Source organism: Siphateles boraxobius, unplaced genomic scaffold (assembly GCF_051911475.1).
Source record: "Siphateles boraxobius isolate OS27281-9 unplaced genomic scaffold, OSU_SipBor_1 48, whole genome shotgun sequence".
Classification (NCBI taxonomy): domain Eukaryota; kingdom Metazoa; phylum Chordata; class Actinopteri; order Cypriniformes; family Leuciscidae; genus Siphateles; species Siphateles boraxobius.
This window is the reverse complement of record NW_027509119.1, coordinates 1,932,501-1,956,311: the sequence shown is the minus strand read 5'-3', so window position 1 is coordinate 1,956,311 and position 23,811 is coordinate 1,932,501. Positions and strand designations below refer to the sequence as shown.

Genomic DNA, 23,811 nt, shown 5'->3' with positions numbered 1-23,811 from the left:
CGGCCCAAATCTGACAACTTCCTGTTGCTGTTGCCAAGCCAACCACATCAACAAACACTGGCTAGCTTGTTATGTGTGTCAGCATAGAAAAATATGACTTTTATAAGATCAATTAGCAAAAGAGGCCCGAGGGCTTGACCAGGCTTGCGTCTGCTTTACTGGAATCTAACAATAGACACCGTTGCAACAATGCTTATATATAAATATTATTCCCAGATCCAAAGCTGACCTCTATTTATCCGTCTCACTCGTTTCTACTCGTTTCTTACCAAGTTACAAACTACTCATGATTTAAAATGCATGAACTATAGTCAAGCTGGCCATCTGAAAAAGTAGTGGGTAAACTCTACAATTTATAAACCAAAGCAGCAAAATATGTAAGACCACAAAGCATTTTTATTAATATTTTATACCAGATTGGTCACACTTTAGATTAGGGTCCAACTCTAGGACTTTTGCCTCAATAAACTCCTTATTACTGCTTATTAATATTAGTAAGATAGGATTATTGTGGGATGTAGAATATGGTCATGCTAAATAAGGCATTCATGTGCCAATATCCTAGTAATATCCTAGTAATATGCATGATAATAAGAAACAAGTTAAAAGTTAGAATTGGACCCTAAACGAAAGGTTTACCACAAGATTTTTTTTAAACAAAATGTCGCTTTTTCAAAAATTACCAACCGGCCTTAGCAAGCACCACATACAGTTTTATAATTTATCTAAAACCATTCTAGAATGTAATTACCACAGTTTATGATTTAAAAAGACGGTTCATTGAAATGAGCCGTCTTAGTGAATTAATTTGCTAAATGAATCAGAGCTGAGTAATGGGTCTTGAGTTATTTATTACACCCACGTCAAATCATCATGTTGTTTGCAGAAAACTGGGTGTGTCGGGTTATTAAGAGTAGCAATTTCGATTTCCAAACGACTTCTACGACAGTGTGACTTCTGCTTTATGCCCAACATTTAATGCATCGTAGCCTTTTAGCCAGCGTGCCACCACCTGCCTTGTAAATTGGTGTAGGAACAACATGATATCCAAGCAACACATTCCTAAGTATTTTGTGGCAGTATGAGACTGAACGATTGGGAAACACAGTTATAGGCTGATGCGATGCGTTTATACATGTGTCTGCACTCGCTGCTTTACTGAAGAGAAAAGAAACGACCAACATCCATGCGTCAAGTTCCTCACTGCATTATAATGAATGCAATACTGTTTTGATGCAGATATAGAATTGGCAGTGACAGGTAAATAGTTTGTTAATCGCATGTATTACTGTTTGATTTAAACTACGTAACCGGAAGGGTTAGTCCTGATTAGTAGGGGGGTTACGAAGATAGTGATGAAACTGGGTCTTGGAAAGCTTTAAAAATGCAATGAGAAAATAAAAAGAAGGGAAAAAACTACTCGACATACAACAGGCATTTTCATAACACAAAACAGCACACACCTGTGAAATCAGGAAAGATGTAGGTGGTTTTGGTGTGACGGAGAGCTCTGGTTTTTGTTTTGCATGTATGCATGTATGTTTTTCTTGAGGTCCCCTCGAAAAACAAGATGTCACATCTCAAGGTGTTTCCCTCTTAACAATAAACTTCAAACCATGTTTTGTTCACAGCTGCCACAAAAAGTGCACCACAGAATGAGATGGAAGTATGCAATGTTCATATGGTATCTAATCTATTTGATATTTTGATTAGATAGCAGATGGAAGAAACTGCTTAAACCAATCTGATGTGGTTTTCTAGTTTTATCTGGTTTAGTTGGTCGATCAGTGGTTTCCCAGTCTGACCAGCCTGACAAGCACCCAAACCCCTGTAAAACCAGCAAAACAGCCCAGCTCTGGCTGATCGTGAGGTCGTCAACTGGAGGCAAGTGTAGATGAGAACCCAAGTGCAGTTTCTTTAGGATAACGTGAACAAACATGAAACAAAAACATGAACTCAAAAACATGAAAAAAAAGCATGAACTCAAAAACATGAACATGGATGTGACGCTTACCAACCGTGGTTACAGTGAAACAAAACTTGACCAAGACACATGACAAACATGAGGGCTAGGATACACACAAGACTAAAGACAGGACAAGGGACACCTGTGAACAATGAACCAATGACAACATGACACATCACACATGGCAGGATCACATGACTTGAAGAGGGGATCACATGACTAGAGGGGATCACATGACAGACATGAAACAGGAACATGAAACAACCAAATCGTGACACTGATTTAAATTTCATTTATTTATAAAGCACAATTAAAACAACGTAATGTTGACCAATATGTTGTGCAATCACACAAATACAATGTACTTTTAGACAAAAATGACTATCAACATCTGTAAATGATTGTTTTCCATAAGAATTATACAATATATTTTATTCAAAATTAATAAAAGTAAAAAAATAAGCGTTTATGCATTTAGCAGATGCTTTTATTCGAACCAAATATTGCACTTTGCACATTTTGTCAATTGTACAAAACATTTGTAAGTTGTCACTGAGATCAGTACTCTTAAAGAGACAACTCTGTACCTTATCAACGCATAAACGAGCTGGTGTGTTCAAACTAAATTATGCCAAAACCAAGTTCGTTTTGTGAGTTTGGAAAGTTTTTGCTGTACTACTCAAGGGCAACATTTTAGCAGTTTTTTATTCTTCCCTGAGAGTGTATATTCAACTCACTAATTAGAGTTTAGATTGGCTTGAAGATTCATTACATGGATCCTTTCAGAGGGCAGCTGATGCCTTATTGAGGCTCAGTGTTTAGTGTCGGAGACGGTGTTAATAGAGTCACATGAGGGACGACCCCACACACTGATAGGACACTGATAGGACACGGGGCTGAAAAGCCTCGAAAACACTGGAATCTAACCTTCCTGTGCCCTTGAAAGAGACTAACACAGGTTTCATATTCAGGGTCAAGAGATCAGCAAAATGAGCAGATGGGAAAGCAAAGTTAGTCATGCAAAATGAGACTTTTTACATTGTGTGCATTTAACACTGCTTAGACTAGCCTAATCTAATTATTTAAGACTGGTCATCACTTTTTAAAGTCAGTTATGTAAAAAGCTAGGTCTCATTTTAATCCAAAAAGTAAAACCGATTATTAGCCCTAACTTATTGCTTGTTGGTCAGACTGGTTCTTAGCTTATCGGTTATGTTTATGCAGCTGTCCCGAATGTTTAAAGGGATAGTTCACCCAAAAATGAAAATTCTGTCAGTAATTACTCTCCCTAATGTTGTTCAACCCCGTAAGACCTTCGTTCATCTTCGGAACATGAATTAAGATATTTTTGATGAAATCTGAGAGCTGGATCACTCCTCCATAGGCTTCTTAAGGGATTGACACTTGCCAGCCCCGAAAAGTTATTAAAGACATCGTTAAAATAGTCCAAGTGACTACAGTGGCTCAATCTTAAGTTTATCAAGCGACGAGAATACTTTTTGTGCGCAAAAACAAACAAAAATAACGACTTTATTTCAACTCTTAATTTCCTTCTCTGTGGACCTCGAGTCAGGTAACGTAATGTGATTGCGTAGAGCTACGTCACACGTAGGCTCACTATTGGCGGACGCTGGTCATGTGTGTGATGCGTGTGACGTAAACACAGAAGCGCTGCGCTGTTACACTAGTGAACTGACTCCAGGCCCACAGAGAAGGAAATGAATATTTGAAATAAAGTCGTTTTTTATTAATTTTTTGCACACAAAAAGTATTCTCGTCGCTTAATAAACTAAAGATTGAGCCACTGTAGTCACTTGGACTATTTTAACGATGTCTTTAATAACTTTTCGGGGCTTTCGGGCAAGCTTCAATCCCTTAAGAAGCCTATGGAGGAGTGATCCAGCTCTCAGATTTCATCAAAAATATCTTAATTCATGTCCCGAAGATGATCGAAGGTCTTACGGGGTTGAAACAACATGAGGGAGAGTAAATACTGACAGAATATACATTTTTGGGTGAACTATAAAAAATGACTAAATTTGAAAGTTGAGACTTTGTTTCATATCAAAAGTTAGCTGGTCTGTCAGAGCGTTGTTTTTTTCACTGCGTGAGAACATAGTGTGGCGTGAGAGAGAGGCGTGGCTTGTCGGACATAGCAACAGTAACTAAAGGGGGCGGGTCTTTACGAACAGCCAATTCCTTTGATTAAGTCTCTGTCCTCTTCTTTTCAGGAAGACGAAACGGAGGACGAGGATGAGGATGTAGAGCGAGATGACGAGGGGATGTCCTGCAGTGACACTGAGGATGAGGAGACAACTCACTCAATTAGCGCAGCGGCTCAGCTAGCAGCCCGTCTGCGAGCCGCGGCTCAACGCTTCCTCGGGAACATGGGCCGAATCCTGGCCGTCACACTTCTGGCACTGGCTGGTACGAGCACAGAAAACACACTTTACATAAGCAGTACGATATAAACACGCCAAACGTGTGTGTATTTCAGCAGTGGCGTGTAACGCAGTCACTCCTGCTAGACACTGTGGCGGTTGAATTGTATATACAATACTATTTTTAATTGTAGTCATTTATAAAGGCATCTGAAATTATAAACTAAGTATAATATGCATATCAATACTGAAAAATACAGTCATTTCTTTTTTAAATGGAAGCAACAAAACATAAGGTACAAATTGAGTACATTTTTTGTGATTAATCTATTCTAAATAGTATGTGTGACTAGAAATTATATAATATTTTGAAAACTGTATGCCAAATGGTGGATTTCTTTACATACTATCTGGCTAATATTGCCCATTGATGACATCAAGCATTTTTCACGCTAGAAGCGTTTCTGAAACGATTAATCGCATCCAAATAAAAGTTTGTGTTTACATAATATATGTGTGTGTAATGTACTGTGTATAATTATTTTGTATAGGGTGAATTGCCCTAATGTGGGAAATTTTTTGCACTTCAGACTTCTGTGACATATTGCGATGTGTAACCAAAACATTATATCCACACCCAATACCTTTTTAAAAAACCCAGTATGTGTCCTAATCAAATCAAAAGAGAAAATTCAGATAACCCATTCATAAGAGAAATTATAGACATATTAGTGCTCATATTGCAAGTTGTCTGAGAAAATCTGCAGCTTCCTGATGTGGGACAGTTGTGTTCCCAATATGGGACACTGAAAAATCTATGATAAAAGACCAAAATTCACATTACATGTAGAATAGTATACCGTAATCTTATTTTATTTTAGATTCTTTTTTAAATCTTTGTTAGTAATTGTCTTGGTTATGAATGGATGAAACATGTAAAATAACAAAAAAAAAATTATACTATCCATTTCCAGTAAAACCAGTATCACAATCCATAAACAAGACCATTATATCAGTTATAGTGATGAATTTCTAAAACACCTAACAAATAAACAGAGAAACTTTGGACCAAAATAATTTGGTATAATTACAACTAAAAAATAAATGTACAATTGTTTCTGTTTCCTCTTTACAAAAACAGCATAATGGAGAAACTCCTCCTTTAAACTTACTGATAAAATCATTACATGGATAATATCCATTTATTATTTTAAAGTGAGTTTCTTTGACTTATTTATTAGGAATTACATATTTATTCATATCTGACCACAGAATCATGAAAATCATGTTTCCATTTCATCAATACCTAAGATTTGTCTAATATAAACATTATTAATATTTGTATTAAAATTAAAACAAAAAAAAATTAAACCATGCCCCACCTCACATTTTTGACTCATTGAAGTACTGTCCCACAATAGGCTGATCATGCTGTCCCGGATTTGGAAACCACATTTCCTAATGTGGGACTCTAGGACATTTGATAAAAATATAAAATATATAGTTTATACACATAAAGTTACACAATTGTTTGATGGACAAACATTTCATAAGCATATTAGGCTAAAAAGTAGCAGGAATGCTTTGTTTAAAATCTATTTAACTCCTTAACATTAAATTTGTTAAAACTCTATGTCATTAACCTTCAAATGGTTTTCACACAAGGTGTCTCCTGTTTGATGATTGCTCCACCCTCAAATATGATTGGACATTTGAGAGGTCATGTGATTTTGATCACATGACACCACAGCTTTGTCTAACCCATAGTTTCACAGTCATTCATGTATTTATGGGGGACCTACAAACACTAGACCTTAGGTGTCCCACATTAGGGAGTGACCCACATTAGGGCAATTCACCCTATATAAATACACACATGCATGTATACATTTAAGAAGTATTTGTATGTATATACTGTATATATATGTATATCTTAAATATATACATGCATGTGTGCGTATTTTAAATATACAAAATAATTAAACACACATATATTCTGTAAACACAAACCTTTATTTTGGATGTGATTTAAGGCCCGTTCAAACCAAGCACGATAACTATAAAGATAACGATAAAGATATAATTCTAAAAATCGTTCTCCATATTAAAAAATAAAAGAGTTCACACCACAACTATAACGATAAAGATATGAGGAACGATATCGTTGGGATCACTTTCAGTACGATTTTTTTCCACCTGTCGAACGATAAAACACTGACAGCCAATCAGAATCCATTCTAATTTAAAGGTCTTGCGCATTTAAAATGGCTGATGACATTGCAGAGAAGTTAATCGTCGAGGTACAAAACAAGTCCTCCACTGTTTGACAAGTCAAACCCCCTTTTCAAGGATACTTTAAGGCCACGTCCACAGGAAGCCAGAGCTTTCCCTATCCGATCTTTTTTTTCTTCGTTCTAAAAAAAAATTCCGTAAAGACGGCGCCGTCTCAAGAAATATCTGCGTACACACGAAACCACTGAAACCGACTCAAACCGATGTAGTATACATGCCAGACCAGTATGAGGCGCTGTATTTCTGACACAGATACACTAAAATCAGAGAAGAAGACTTGCGCAAAAACCTTGCGCGCTGTATACAATAATATACATGTAATATTAGGCACAGTAGCTTCTTTTCTTTTTTTACCAAGAACTTTATTGAACAATATGAAAAAAAATAAATGGCCTGGTACAAAATAGGGATGAGTCACGATATTCGATTAGTTAGCTAAAGCATAAAGCTTGCCACAAAGAACCAGCAAATAGCCTAATCATTAGGCCTATGAATGTGTCCAATATAGCAAGGAGACATTTTAATTGTTTATTAATAAACTAGTGTTTTCTGTGACGATGCTGACTCGCCACCTTCGCAGTATTGTGAATTAAGGTGCCTATAGAGAGAAATGCGCACTTCATACGGATTATTAGAGTTGTCTGTTTCTTTTCGTTTTGAATTGTTTTGTTTAAAAAATTAGACATTTCAAGCTTAGATATATTTCTGAGTTTCTGTTCATTTATGAGACAAGCTCAAGTTCACGTGCGATGCAAGTTATATCGCGCCGGCGCCTCCAAGTCCTGATTATAGGCTATTGTCTGCTATATTTGCTTCTTATTTATTAAATCCAGGACACTGGTTGATGAAACATTGATTAAAATTAAGATACAATTTATACAAAACGAAATTTACTTTAAAGAAAGGCTTTATACAAAACAAAACTTAATGAAGTGGTCAAAATGATGTGTCTCGAATATTGCGCATTTTATGATCACGCTGTTCACTTTTCATATAATCAACATATATGAAATGGAAAAAAATAACAATATTTAAACATAAATATGAAACTAACTTTTCTTTAATGGCTACAACATGTAGGCCTACTACAGTACAGAGAAATTTAATGTCGGAGTGAACGCCGTGTTACCGGTGAGCATGAGGTGCGTTTTTTTTAATAATAATCAAATAATTCTCAGCGAACGTCGAATATTATTTTTGCTTGAAATGCCCATCCCTACAAAATACGAAATGTCTTAATCAGACAAAATACAAGCATCATAGCATAAGAAAGAAATATAAATAAATAAAGACGTAAAATAAAGAAATAAAAATACATTAAAGTAGGCCTAAATAATAAATAAAGAAATAAGAGGCTCAGTAGCTTCTGCAGCATTAACTCAAGCAAGTAGTCGCAGTTGTTGTTGTTACTGATTTAGCACGTCTGACTAGTCGACACGTGGGGTGATGACATCATCGTTTCACAAAATATACGGATTGGCCGTACACACGAAGACGCAAGGGGGTCGTTTTCAGATTTATCCACCCTGGGACCCGGTTTAAAAAAATAGCGGTTTCAGTCTCCCAAAATGCCGGATCCGTCTGGACGAAACGCCGATCCGATAAAAAATTTGTACGTATACAGCTAAACGCGTCTCCGTGTGGACAGGGCCTAAAAAAGATGGATATATGGAAAGCAATCGGTCGTATCCTGGGAATAAATGGTGAGATGAGATATTATGCAGTCTAGCAGAGTGTAACAAAATTACCTCAGGTAGGCTATCCAGCGCTAGTTTTGACAACATTGCTGAAGTTGCAGTGAAAAGGGCGTTGTATACATAAAGGTGTTGTTGACTAGGCGATGTTTTTATCCCATCATTGACTTCGTCAGCTAAATTTACTGTTAGATTAGATCGATTACACTAGACTTGCTAGATCCACTGCTTAGATGCGCTCGGAACATAGCATGCTGGCTGAGGACATCTGCTGGCAAAGACGTGTAAAGGCAATAAGAACAGCAAAAACAATTGTTGTAAACAACAATTATAGTAAAATTCGGATTCTCCCAACTCCTCTCGTCTTTTAAGGATATCGTGTACCCAAAAGCGCCTGTTTTTTTTATTTATTTGTTTGTAACGTAAAGCAGCAGCAGGTCATCAATTTTCGCTACTTTGAAACCGCAGCGCGGGCGCGCGCGTGCTTGGAATAAAAACACCGTTATCGGTGGTTGGTGTGGACGCATATAGTTATCTTTATCGTTTTCTTTATAGTTATCGTGCTTGGTGTGAACGGGTTTCACAGCCCTAGTTTGCATTCATGCACTTCCTGCATCTTAAAGTTTACGTATTGAATGTCTTTCTCTCTCCAGGAATCACTTTACCCTCTGCGTTCTCTGCCTTCTACTTCCTCCTGTTTATCGGCGTGTGCACATGGTGGGCTTGCCACCTTCCCATCAGCCATCTGGGGTTTAACACACTGTGTGTGATGGTGGCCTTCTTCACTGGCGGACACCTGGTGTGTCTTTACCTGTATCAGAGCTCGTTCGCACAGGAGATGTTCTCTCCGGCGGGCCTGTGGGCCAGGTACTGCTCTTCATGCAAGTTTATAATCACTTTCAACGCCCTGTTATTGCCGGATTCATCTCATTTCAGCCAGTTAGTGTACCTAGTTGTGTACTCTCCCTTGTCTGGCTTATGCTACTCTAAGCAATGCCTGAGTTTTGTATTTTAAGCCCTTCTTGCGCTGTTTTTGCCTCTTCATGATGACTTGCTTGCTTTAGTGGACAAAGGCGTCTGCTAAATGACTAAATGTAAATGTAGTTCAACATTCTTGTTTGTCCTGGAACAACATTCCTGTTAGCTGATGAGACTGGTTACCAAGATTTTTAAAAAGTAGGAAAAAACTGACACCATTTCCTGGATCAACATTGTAATTGTAATTGTAAATTTACCCTATTCATATACTGTGGCATTTACATTGTTCTCTAATGTGCTTATTAAAGAATAGGGTTAGATGGGAGAAGATGGGAACATTGAGATACTAATTTTTTTTCATATTTTGAAAATTAGATTTTTTCATATTTTGAAAATTAGATTTTTTCATATTTTGAAAATTATCAAAATTGTATTAATTTTGTTATTTTGTCATTTTTAGTTTTAGTTTTTTTAGTACATCTTAAATACATTTTAAAGGCGCAGTAAGTGATTTCTGAGAAACACTGTTGAAAATGGATCGGTCTGAGCACCAAAACACACTTGTAGCCAATTAGCAGTAGGGGGCGTGTCCACTGGGGGAGAGAGTGAGCCAATCAGCAGTATGGGGCGTGTCCACTCATGATGGGGGAGGAGAGAGTGAGCCAATCAGCAGTAGGGGGCGTGTCCACTCATGATGGGGGAGGAGAGAGTGAGCCAATCAGCAGTATGGGGCGTGTCCACTCATGATGGGGGAGGAGAGAGTGAGCCAATCAGCAGTAGGGGGCGTGTCCACTCATGATGGGGGAGGAGAGAGTGAGCCAATCAGCAGTAGGGGGTGTGTCCATTCATAAAGGGTGAGGAGAGAGCGAGCCAATCAGCAGTAAGGGGCGTGTCTACTCATGAGGGGGGAGGAGAGAGTGAGCCAATCAGCAGTAGGGTGTGTGTCCACCCATGATGGGGGAGGAGAGAGTGAGCCAATCAGCAGTAGGGGGCGTGTCCACCCATGAGGGGGGAGGAGTGAGCCAATCATCAGTAGGGGGTGTGTCCACTCATGAGGGGGGAGGAGAGAGTGAGCCAATCAGCAGTAGGGTGTGTGTCCACTCATGAGGGGGGAGGAGAGAGTGAGCCAATCAGCAGTAGGGGGTGTGTCCACTCATGAGGCGGGAGGGGTCAAGTCACCTTTATTTGTATAGCACTTTTTACAATACAGATTGTTTCAAAGCAGCTTTAAAGAGATAACAGGAAAATAATGTTGTAATAATATTGTTAAATATAATATAAAATTAAATATACAAAAGCGTGTTTGTAAATTTAGGGATGGAGCTAATACAGTAGGGATTTGATCCTTTTGGGTAGGTGTGTGTTTGTTTTGGTGATTTCATATATCAACAGTGCTTCTCAGAAATCGCTTACTGCACCTTCAAGAACATTTACGTTTTTAATTGTAACATATTTAGATTTGCATGTTCAATATATTTAGATTAGCATGTTCAGGGTATTTAGATTAGCATGTTCAGGATATTTAGATTAGCATGTTCAGGATATGTAGATTAGCATGTTCAGGATATTTAAATTAGCATGTTCAGGATATTTAGATTAGCATGTTCAGTATATTTAGATTAGCATGTTCAGGATATTTAGATTAGCATGTTCGGTATATTTAGATTAGCAAGTTCAGGATATTTAGATTCGCATGTTCAATATATTTAGATTAGCATGTTCAGGATATTTAGATTAGCATGTTCAGGATATGTAGATTAGCATGTTCAGGATATTTAAATTAGCATGTTCAGGATATTTAGATTAGCATGTTCAGTATATTTAGATTAGCATGTTCAGGATATTTAGATTAGCATGTTCGGTATATTTAGATTAGCATGTTCAGTATATTTAGTTAGCATGTTCAGTATGTTTAGATTAGCATGTTCAGGTTATTTACATTAGCATGTTCAGGATATTTACATTAGCATGTTCAGGATATTTAGATTAGCATGTTCAGGATATTGAGATTAGCATGTTCAGGATATGTAGATTAGCATGTTCAGGATATTAAGATTAGCATGTTCAGGATATTAAGATTAGCATGTTCAGGATATTAAGATTTGCATGTTCAGGATATTTAGATTCGCATGTTCAATATATTTAGATTAGCATGTTCAGGATATTTAGATTAGCATGTTCAGGATATGTAGATTAGCATGTTCAGGATATTTAAATTAGCATGTTCAGGATATTTAGATTAGCATGTTCAGTATATTTAGATTAGCATGTTCAGGATATTTAGATTAGCATGTTCGGTATATTTAGATTAGCAACTTCAGGATATTTAGATTAGCATGTTCAGTATATTTAGTTAGCATGTTCAGTATGTTTAGATTAGCATGTTCAGGTTATTTACATTAGCATGTTCAGGATATTTACATTAGCATGTTCAGGATATTTAGATTAGCATGTTCAGGATATGTAGATTAGCATGTTCAGGATATTAAGATTAGCATGTTCAGGATATGTAGATTAGCATGTTCAGGATATGTAGATTAGCATGTTCATGGACATCTGTGAAGTGTCATTTTAGTATAATTGAGATGCTAATATTTTATAATTTTTATATTTTGAATTAGTTTTTATTTTGAAAATTTAATTTTTTCATATACATTTTTGTTAAAGTTGTATTACATTTTTGTGTTATTTTGTCAGTTTTAGTTATTTTAGTAAATAAAGTATATGGAGGACCAAACCTGAAGAATAAAGGAATAAAGAGTTTCTCACTTTTTAGTTTTTCCAGTTTCTCGTCTCACCTTACCGTGCTGTGTGTGTGTGTGTGTGTGTGTGTGTGTGTGTGTGTGTGTGTGTGTGTGTGTGTGTGTGTGATGTAAATGCGAGAGCCTCAGGCTGGGGAGGGGAAGGTGTTGTTTCATGCGTAACGCACTGAGACTCGAGCCCTCGATGTGTATCTGCATTTGCTAAACCAGCCTGAAATACTAATTAATATTAATCTCAGATTTTGTTGCTGCTCAGGAATTAGTTATTTGATAAGCAGTTTTTGAGATTCCAGTATTTCCCCATTAAAGTAGACAGGAGTTGGCTGACATTTTCTTCAGAACATGGAGCATTTAATGTGTTTTCTTAGTTTTTTTTGTTCGTCCTGCATGCCTCACATAGCTGACATTTACATGTACATGTACATTTATGCATTTGGCAGACACTTTTATCCAAAGCGACTTACATTGCATTTCAAGGCACACATAAGGCCACCGAATGAACTGACTTGAATTTGGTCATATGTAGGGTCCAGAATATCACAGAGACTGACATTTTCTTCAGAACATGGAGCATTTAATGTGTTTTCTTTGCTTTCCTCCAGACTGTTTGGCCTGAGGGATGTAATAAAGCCTGGAAACTGCTCTTCTTTCCACCTGGTCCTCAACACTCATCACGACTGGCCCGTTTACGTCCATCCCGGGATTCTCTTGTTCTTGTACATCTCTGTGACTGTAGTGCTGAAGATCAACACCTACAGTCTCAGCCACACGGACAAGGTGCTTTCACACACTTATGTATTCCATCTAAGAGATCATTCACTCAAAAAAAATGATCTATTATTTATTTAACTTAATATTTTGTATCTGATCTGTAACATTTTTAAAGTTTTGAACGCTAATAACAAGTTTTTAACCAGGCTTTTACTTCATTTACTGCCTTTTTGTTAATTAAAGAAATGAGAGAAATTATTTGATGTTTAAAATGTCACTACAGCAACAACAGCAAAAACCAGTGTTGCAAGAAAATATGTTTTTATTTATATTTTTTTTTTACAATATTGGAATTACCAGTATGAACTCAATTGACTTCAGTGGATTTAATTAAATTCCTTTGAATTTATAACTCATGACTGCTCAAAACAGTCTAAATATATGAAAACTACAAAAAAAATTCAGTTTTTAAACAAAATATATTCATTTTACTTGCATAAAACTTTACTTTCAGATGAAATTAATGTGATTAACAGCCTGAATCTGTTTCTCATGCTGCAATGCTTCATCAATACGTGGCAGAACCCCCAAAATATGACCTTTTGATCTACAAACAGACATTACTTTAATATATCATTATTATTGTGTGTGTTTATTAACAAAATGCGGGGAAAATGTGTCTGTGAGTGTGTATGAAAGAGGCTGAATGTTTTTTCAAGTAATTTGAGAAAAATCTAACTAATAGATGAAAAAATAAAACATAATTTCATGTGTAAAGCCACAGTTTAGTTTCGGGTCAAAACGGACCCGGATCGCAAATGGTGTAATTTTTTAATAAAAATGTTTATTTAGACATGCTTAACACACTTCCAAAGTTTCATTGTCGCACTAAAAAACCGAATGAATTAGATACAGTAAACCCACACATCCTAATCCACTGATTAACGTGTGTCTCGTTGTTTGTGTACAATACTTAGTGTGTGTATATGAACTGACGTAATGTGTGTGTTTGTGCAGACCCATGAGGCTGGAGAAGACAAGACCGTTCAAGCGGATGAGGTGGAGCTCAGGCTGTGGGAGGAACGGAGTGAAGATGACACTAAAGTAAGATCTTATACTCACACACACACCAATGTCAAACTATAGGAGGAGCTTCACTGCTGTGTTTTGAGGGCCACTGAGGCAATTACGTGTGACATAGTTGAAAATGGACATATTGTCCCCCCTAATATTTAATATTTCTCAATTCTGCTCTCCATTACGCACCGCTCAGTTTGTTGTAGGTTGTAAGATGGCTGACAGTTAAAGAAGCAGTCTAACAGCGCTTATCAACAGTGCTGGGGAAAGTTACTTTGAAAAGTAATGCATTACAATATTGCGTTACTCTCTTAAAAGTAACTAAGTGTGTCACGTTACTTTTACGCTACTTTTTTTCACCTGGGCTGGGGTTGTTTTTTTTATAACAAAAAGTTATATTTTTGGGTAAATGTAAATAAATAATAAGCCTCAGGAAGAAGGAATTGCAAATTCACGTGTGTACAGTAGAGGGCGCTGCTCAAACAAACCCGATTCTGCATTTCACTGATTTTATTTATTTTGAGGAATATTTATTTTTTCCTTTTTTTTTGAGCAAGTGAAATGAGTTAATTCACATTTACTTTAGATTAGAACTACAATAACCATCATGTTCACACACACACACACACATAAGCTTCTGAAGCTCCGCCCTCTGTGCCGGGAGCAGCAGCTCATTTGCATTTAAAGGGACACACACACATACGGTGTGTTTTTGCTCACCCTCAAATAGTGTCAACTTTAACATGCTTTATAAAAATATCTGTGGGGTATTTTGAGCTAAAACTTCACACACACACACACACACACACACACACACACACACACACACACACACACACACTCTGGTGACATCAGAGACTTATTTGCCATCCTGTGAAAAGGGCATTATACCACTCCTGTAAGTGTCAGGTCTTCTGTGAATGAATCATGTGTGCTGTTTGTCTGGTTTAGCAAACGCTCCTCGCCGCGGGAGAGTCTCCTCTGTCTGAAACACACATCTCTAAAGAACCCGTGACCAACGGCTCGAGCCAACATGACACGGGTAGGGGAAGACATGGACATTATTTTTGTATTTACACGCACAGAAGACAACAGTTCACATTGAAGTGTGTTTATGAGCCTGATCCTGTGGTGTGTGTGTGTGTGTGTATTTGTACAACTATCTTTGTGAGGACCAGTTTGAGTTTTAGACCATTGGAGTGAGGACAAAGAGAGTAAAGTGAGGACATTTTGGCCGGTCCTCACTTTCTGAGACCCCTTTAAAGGCCTGTTTGAGGGTCAAGACTTGGTTTTAGGGATACGGTTATAATTAGGTTAAGGGTAGGTTTAGGGTAAGGGTTCGGGTTAAGCACTTAGTTGTGATGAGTAAGGTTAGGGTAAGCGGCTAGAGATTGCATTGTGTCAATGAATGTCCTCATAAAGATTGATGTACAAGAGTGTGTGTGTGTGTGTGTGTGTGTGTGTGTGTGTGTGTGTGTGTGTGTGTGTGTGTGTGTGCGCGTGTGTATTTATGAGCCTAAACCTGTAATGTGTGTGTATTTATGAGCCTGATCCTGTGGTGTGTGTGTATGTGTGTGTGTGTGTGTGTGTGTGCAGGACCTGCTGGCGAGTCTTCGGCTGATAATCCTCTTCGTCTGGTGGGACGGATGATCTTACAACAAAGTTACATTTGTGCCCTAATCGCCATGATGGTAAAACAAACATACACAAATCAGTATCCATCCATCCATCCATCCATCCATCCATCCATCCATCCATCCATCCATCCATCCATCCATCCATCCATCCATCCATCCATCCATCCATCCATCCATCCATCCATCCATCCATCCATCCATCCATCCATCCATCCATCCATCCATCTATCCATCCATCCATCCATCCATCCATCCCCCGATATACTGCGTGTGAAATCAGCGTGGCTTTACTGTAGTGCTGAATCTCTGAGCCGGCTCAAACATCTCCAGATGAGATCTTTCTGAACGCCTGTTTTCTCACGGCTGACATTTCTGTTGTGACTTTATTTAGTTATTGAGAGGAAAGCGTGCAGCACATATTTACATATTCATGTGAACGTCGCTCTCATCAGTGTGGACGGCGTCGGGATGTTCGCTAAAAGTAATCCGTCGCTTATTTACACTGGAAAAAAATGCTTTTCTTTGTATTTTTGTCTTGTTTCCAGTCCAAATATCAAACATTTCTTACATCAAGATGCATCTACTATAGTAAAATGACAAAAGATATTAAGTCTTGTTTTCTGGGGTAATAAATAATAATTAAGTGTGTTTGACCTGCCAAAGGAATAAGAAAAATAATCTTGTTTCTGTTTGAATGAAGATTATTTTTCTCACCCCATTGGCAGATAATTTTGCTTTTTTTAAGCATCAACTCACTTCGTTTTGATTAATTCCCCTGGAAATCGGGACATAATATCTTATGTCATTTTACTCATCTAGAAAATGCATCTTGATTTAAGATTTTTTTAAATATTTGGACTGAAAACGTAAGTAATAAAAGCATTTTTTTCCAGTGTATATTTCAAACTTCTGTTTACTCCTAAGCGAAGAACGAAAGAGAGCTTCGCTGTGAGTTTGTCAGGGCCTTTATTTGGACCCATTTTGACCAAACCACACTGTAAGGGATGTACAGTCAAAGACCCAGAACCAGATATGAAGAATGAAGACCCAGAGTCAGAATTATCAAAGAAAAGATTTTCTGAAGATAGTTTGCAGTTTCATCAGCAGAAGTTCAGCTTCAATACTCGCACAGGAGTTCGTAGGCCGCCCCGCTTACAGTTACAAAGATCACAGCAGTTATACCATTTCCAAGGTCTAAGCTACGTCATTGCTTACAGTGGCTAAAAAATAGATAAACACAGTAATTTTCCACACATATACAGATAGACTGAAACATATCTCCATCGATTATGCAGCTGAAGTTAGGCACGTCATGACCTTCCAGGTCGCAGATTTGGGTTGCTGGGCACCAGCATGTCCAGAACAACAACTCAGTCAATCTCCAATAATGCCAGTGGTTCCTTAACCTGTAACCAAGAAGACTAACACACACACCGACACAAAGCTTTTCCAAGGTTGGATTTGGCCAGGCTCTCACTATAAACAGAAGAGTCCTCTCTAAACATCAAGATAATGCGTTCTTTCTCTCAAGGATAGCTAAACTTTAGTCTAACTGGAAAGTAAGGCTTTAACTGAGAAAAGTTCCTTTAAACGATAGACTTCAATGACCCATATATGTTTTAACACGTTGAAGACCTTTTCAATCACAAACCAAGTCCCTATTTCATTTCTGGAAGCTGGGATAAATAAGCAAGCACTGTTACTGCATTCAGATATCAAATACAGACATTAAAGAATAAACGAAAAGAACATTTCAGTGATCACACTGGTGACTTTTATAACATAGTAAAATCTCCAGAGAAGTCATTCGACTCATGTGTTATGTAGAGGGAAAATATTGATTAATACCTTAATTATAATCACTCATTACATATACATTGAAGCAGCAGTGGATTCCGATCCACCCCCTTCAACACACACACACACACACACACACACACACACACACACACACACACACACACACACACACACACACACACACACACACACACACACACACACACACACACACACACACACACACACACACCACACACACACACACACACACACACACACTCACACTCACTCACTCACTCACACACACACACTCACACTCACTCTCACTCACTCACTCACTCACTCACACACTCACACACACACACACTCTCACTCACTCACTCACTCACTCACTCACTCACTCACTCACTCACTCACTCACTCACACACACACACTCACACTCACTCACTCACTCACTCACACACACACACACTCTCACTCACTCACTCACTCACACACACTCACACACACACACTCACTCTCACTCACTCACTCACTCACTCACTCACACACACACACACACTCACACACACACTCACACTCACTCACTCACTCACACACACACACACACACACACACACACACACACACACACACATGTTAATTTTCTCCTATTTCAATTCTGTTCAATCTAAAGATGACCTTCTAGTATGTCCCTGTGTTGACACTGCTTTCCTGTAGCTCAAACAGTAGAGTATTGGTGCTTGCAACGTCGAGGTCACGGGTTCGATTCCCTGGGAAAGCAAGAACTGATAAATGCAATGTAAGTCTCTTTGGATAAAAGCGTGTGCCAAAAGCATGAATGTAAATGTTTTGTGTTCTGCAGGTGTGGAGTATAATGTACCACAGCTGGCTGACGTTTGTGCTGCTGCTGTGGTCCTGTCTGATCTGGATGCTTCGGGCACGGCAACACTTCGCTGCTCTCTGCTCTCCCTTTATTCTTCTGTATGGCCTGGGTCTCTGTGGGCTTCAGTATGTGTGGGCCATGGATCTGGAGACCGAGCTTCCCCAGCACATCGGCACCATGAGCCTGCGCCAGCTGGGCCTGGGTCGAGCGCATTACCCCTGTCTGCGCCTGGGAGCCATGGTGAGGACAGAGAAGCGCTGGCAAATGGCCTGGCAAATCATATAATACTGGCATATAAAGTTGATATAAAATAATAATAACTCTGGGTTCAGTAGACGTGTTTGCGGCATAATGTTGATTACCACCAGGGCTTGATATTAACTTTTTTCCTCTGTTGCTAGTAGTTTTCCAACGTTACCAGCCACTCAGCATTTTCACTGGCCACAATTTTGACATTCATACCATGGGGAAAAACTGCTACATATAGATATTCTTAATATTATCTCATAATTTGGCAGCAGGTTTATTAGGCCGCTGTCTCTTTAAGACCTGACGCACAGATCCATTATACTGTTACATATGCGTTTTCTTTCTCAACTGTTTATGTTCACTTAAAACAGAACTGACTGTGTTTACGTGAATACTCAGTATTTTGACATAATTTTGTGTGTATTTGACTGTTTAAGCGCAATAAACAGCGATAAAGAGCTCAATTTAGTTCTGAGAGGCGGCTTTATGTGCCGCACTTTTGGGTTTGCGATCTCTGCAAAATCTGCAGGAATGAGCAAAATTGAGTAAATTAGTTTTTTAAAAACCTTTTTTTTTTTAAAAAAAAAGAAGCCCTGTAACACTAACAATATTCATCTAGAGCAAATGAAAAGAGTGAGTGAGGAGAGGCCGGTGTGTGTGTGTGTGAGAGAGAGAGAGAGAGAGAGAGACGCTGGTATCGTGTGTGTATTCTGTGGGAAATGAGTATTGGAAGAATTTAAGCACTTTTTAAAAGACTACATGTGAAAAATAACTTTGCAGTTCAAATATTAAGCAAATTTTAATGGAAGAATTATTGTTAGAGATTTTATAAAATCATAAGCTTCGAATTTCTGCATTTTAAACCCTCCAATAAACCATCCCCATTCACTTCCATTGTAATTTTTCAATTTAGAGTGCAAGCGATCAGTCGAAGTTGTTCTTTGTGGATATTCAACAATATGCCATAAATAATGTCGAGGTTAACATACATTGAACCTGGAATGTTTCTTTACGATCCCAATTCCAGGGTTGGAATTGTAACATTACATCACAAAAATTTATTTTGTGCCAAAGTTTTCTGGAAAAAAAGTCCATATTATTCCCTCCGATCGGATGAAAGTGTATTTCGCCAACACTTCGTGGCCTATGCATACTAGCTTGCTTGATTCACGTTAGTTATGCGCATTTATGCACTACGTTAAGTGTTGCTCGCGTGAGATAGGCTACTTTGTGATGTAAGGTACCATGACGTTCACACACACACAAAACTCCTACGATGGTAGCTCAACGTTTGTTGTTGAAGGGTATTGGACCTGGAAATTCCTTGAAAGGTCCTTGAATTTTAAGTTAGCCAAGGTGTGGGAACCCTGCAATTCGCATACGCATATGTTCTAAATAGTGTTTGAAATTAGAAATTTTCCCAAATCATAGCATGTAGAAATGCGTATTCCAAAGATACCCGGAAAATCTGTGAAGATCCGTGTACACTCTAACGGCTAATATTGCCCACAATCATACCTGTCAACACTCGTGTTTTTCCCGGGTTTCTCCCGTTTTTTAGCCCTATCTCCCGGACCCCTCCCGGTTTGTTATTTCTCCCGGGAAACTCCCGTAATTTGCATGGCCCAGGTAAAACGATTTACAGGCCAGAGTTTCTATTTATAACATGTTTGCAGCGTTGAGCGACGTATCCAATCACAGACATATGTGTTGATTTCTTGAACGCAATGGCCAATCAGAAGCATTTAAGATAGACTCCCCTCACCGCTCAGAATGGACTTTTTGTTCAGAGCTGAATTCTGTAAGCTGGCAAATCCTCTAATTATAACAAACAAAGTGTAGATATTATGAAAGATTCACTGTGCAGTCAGCTTTATTGATAATAACAGAGATGTGTGAAAGAGAAAGCGAGAACCCCGCCGAACAAATCTCCCGGATTTTGAAAACCAAATGTTGACAGCTATGCCCACAATGCATTGCGCCTTGGACGAAGATTCGATTAGAACTACAAACATGAATAAAAAAAGTGTTAAAAACTACAAACATGGCGGATGTGCGAGACCGAAGTTAAGTATAGAGGTTTAGATAAAGGGGTTTGTGATTAATAATCAGTATCTAACCTGATAAAAATATATTTATTCAATGTTATCCATGTTATATTTCATCTGCAACTTTTGTAAAGATGCATTTGGCCATTACCTTTTAAATGCATCATGCAAACACATGAGGAGAGTCTCTGCATGAATGACCCACGATTTCTAAATTTACCTCTGATAGAGTCGGAAAATAAATGATATTGAATGTGGAGGATTTTAACTCTTTAAGATGATTGACTGTAATGTAAATGGTAACAGGATGCATGTAACTGCTTCCAGTTAAGTTTCTGTATGATAAATGGCTTTATGTATTGGGATACAGATGGCTGCAATAAACCTTGAAGATTCTGAGAAATTTAGGAAAACTTGTAGTCACTTGCTACATTTTTACACAATCCAACCACATGCTCAGTCATAATCCTCATGATGTTACTCAATACACCGTGAGGAAAGTGTAAATATTGCTTCACACTCTCTCTGTCTCTTTATTCTCAGCTGCTGTTCACATTAACATTCTGGCTTCTGCTGAGACAGTCGGTGAAAGAAACGTTCAGCCGAAAGAAGAGAATGAGTGTCCCGTTGCAGGAGGTCACGACTGGAGGTGAGCAGGAACACAGGATCTCGAGCGGCAATATCATTATCTGTGTTTGAGAGCTGCACGATTCTGGAGAGATTGAGAATTATGATGTTTTTGTTTCAAACAGAGATCATAATTCTCCCACGAGTAGACAACTAAACCAAAATGCGCATTGCTGCTGTCTATTTAAAAAAAATAAGCATTTGAATTACTTATTTAAAAACAATCGGGTTGAATAAATGATTCAATGACTCACTTATAAGGACTCTCATTACTGGATGAATCAGAATTTTTGAATCTTTTGAATGAATGATTCAATGACAAACACATTTTTGTTAACAGTCACTTGTCGCCACCTACTGGTGTAACAATGTAATTGAGACAATCTTCGTTCAAAGCATGTTACTTTCCAAAGGTGATTTGCTCTTATTTGATCGCTACCATAGACATCAGTGTTTATATCTGAACTGTAAACTTTTATCCCAGTATTTCTATGATAATCTGAATGATTGTAAGAGAAATAGTGATTGAAAAGACTGATTGTGAAGCTGTTTCATGCCTAGACATGACAACACGACACGAACCCAAACTCAACAAGTGTGCTAACCACAAAGCCATGGCGTTTAAGAGCATAACATTCATCTTTCTATTAATCATTATTATTAAAGCATTTGTAATTCTAAGCCTGCTCCACCTCACCTATTCTTCCCATTTCTTTCTCACACTCAATTCAAATAATGTCAAAGACATTTGCTTAAAGGGGTAGTTTAAACAAAAATAGAAATTCTGTCCTCATTTACTTATCAGGTACAAACATTTAATAAAGTAGGCAAATGTAGAATAACACTGCCTAGTCTTCACTCTATAAATTAAACATCCAGCAGTGAGGGATTTTTTTTCTTTGTCTTTTGTTGTTTGATTAACATTATAAACACAGACAGCCAGAGGAATATTAGGCTGCTGTCACTTTAAGAACAAATGCACAGATCTAATACGACAATTCACCATGACGTCACAACAATAGAAGACGTTCTTCCGGGTGGCATAAGCCGGAGGCGTTCCTATGGCAACACTAGTAAATTGCTCAGAAGGGAGACACACCGTCGGCAGTAGCCTAATCTACATTTCAACAGTTGATTCAAAAACAGACGTGGTGGAAATTCAGACATAATTAACATGATCATTAGAGCTTAGATTCTTTGATCTAGAAACGTGCACTCCCAACGCTGGATGCTATTGAAAGAGTGCGGCGCGGGACTAGATTTGATGGCCGAGCGCGAGAGCGGGCGGTAATGCACTCACTCTGTGTGTGCGGATTGCGGGAGAATAAAACGATTCGCAGGACTCCCGCAAACTAGAAATATCTATAAATAAAACATAAAAACTAGTACATTTTTATTCATCTGTTGCAGAAAAGCAACAAGAACAACTAAAACAAAATAGAAATGATTTACAGGCCAGAGTTTCTATTTATAACATGTTTGCAGCATTGAGCGACGTATCCAATCACAGACATATGTGTTGATTTCTTGAACGCAATGGCCAATCAGAAGCATTTAAGATAGACTCTCCTCACCGCTCAGAATGGACTTTTTGTTCAGAGCTGAATTCTGTATGCTGGCAAATCCTCTAATTATAACAAGCAAAGTGTATGAAAGATTCATTGTGCAGTCAGCTTCAGTGATAATAACAGGGATGTGTGAGATCGCGATGAACTGATTTCAGCTTTTTAGGAATTATTAAGGGAGCGCACTTTGCGCGCATTCAGTCATGCCAAACATGCACTCAGTAGCTGCTTGCTTTATGTTATAACAGTGGTTTGTGTGTTAATGCTTTAATAACTGTCCCAGCTATATTGTTTTTTTTTTTTTTTTTTTTAGGTGTGACATATCAAGATCTGTCCAGGGACAGCGGATGTAAAATAGCCTATTGGCTAATTCTGGCACACTGTACATTTAATTATTCAATTCAATTCAATTCAATTCAATTCAAATTTATTTGTATAGTGCTTTTCACAATACACATTGTCTCAAAGCAGCTTTACAGAAATTGCATTTATGTATCATTAGTGTGCATCATTAGTGTGCATATCATTTATGATACATATTAATTATGTATCATTAGTGTGCATCATTAGTGTGCATATCATTTATGATACATATTAATTATGTATCATTAGTGTGCATTGTCCCTGTTAAATAAACCTGAAATAAATAAATAAATAAATAAATAAATAAATAAACAAATAATGAATCAAGGGCCGGGAAGCGCAAAGAAGACGACATGTACAACTTTTGACGACGTCCACCCGCTTTAATTCCTCACCCACAGGTTCCGCTGGATAGATTTACTTATTTTTTGAAGGAAATCAATAAAACCCTACACCTTTTGCTGTATATCTGGCGGCGCAACCCCAAATACAACACGTTTTCGTCATCGTTTCAACTTTGATCAACAACAATGATTTTAACTATGTAGCTGTTTACAGTAGCCAGCTGGATCTCTTCAGTTGGTCAGTAGAAGCTGCTCGCGCTCTGCCTCCCGCAAGTATCTTGGTGCCTATTGTTTACAAACATTCTGAAATGCCCTATATACCGACACGCATGAAACACACGTAACTGTTTACGTTCACTCAAAGGGATAGTTCACCCAAAAATGTATATTCTGTCAGTATTTACTCTCCCTCATGTTGTTCAACCCCGTAAGACCTTCGTTCATCTTC

At 38.0% G+C, this 23,811-nt stretch overlaps 1 protein-coding gene across 1 annotated transcript in view; it reads left to right on the top strand.

Moving 5' to 3' along the window:
• The window catches only part of piezo1 (piezo type mechanosensitive ion channel component 1 (Er blood group)), a 169,587-nt gene that overhangs the window by 81,057 nt on the left and 64,719 nt on the right, over window positions 1-23,811 (top strand). Inside the window, exons 6-13 of the mRNA XM_077201492.1 lie at window positions 4,198-4,393; window positions 8,987-9,200; window positions 12,676-12,850; window positions 13,802-13,888; window positions 14,813-14,903; window positions 15,458-15,552; window positions 18,147-18,407; window positions 21,008-21,113. Of these exons, the coding sequence (XP_077057607.1) occupies window positions 4,198-4,393; window positions 8,987-9,200; window positions 12,676-12,850; window positions 13,802-13,888; window positions 14,813-14,903; window positions 15,458-15,552; window positions 18,147-18,407; window positions 21,008-21,113 (1,225 nt within the window). The remainder of the gene's footprint in view (window positions 1-4,197; window positions 4,394-8,986; window positions 9,201-12,675; window positions 12,851-13,801; window positions 13,889-14,812; window positions 14,904-15,457; window positions 15,553-18,146; window positions 18,408-21,007; window positions 21,114-23,811) is intronic.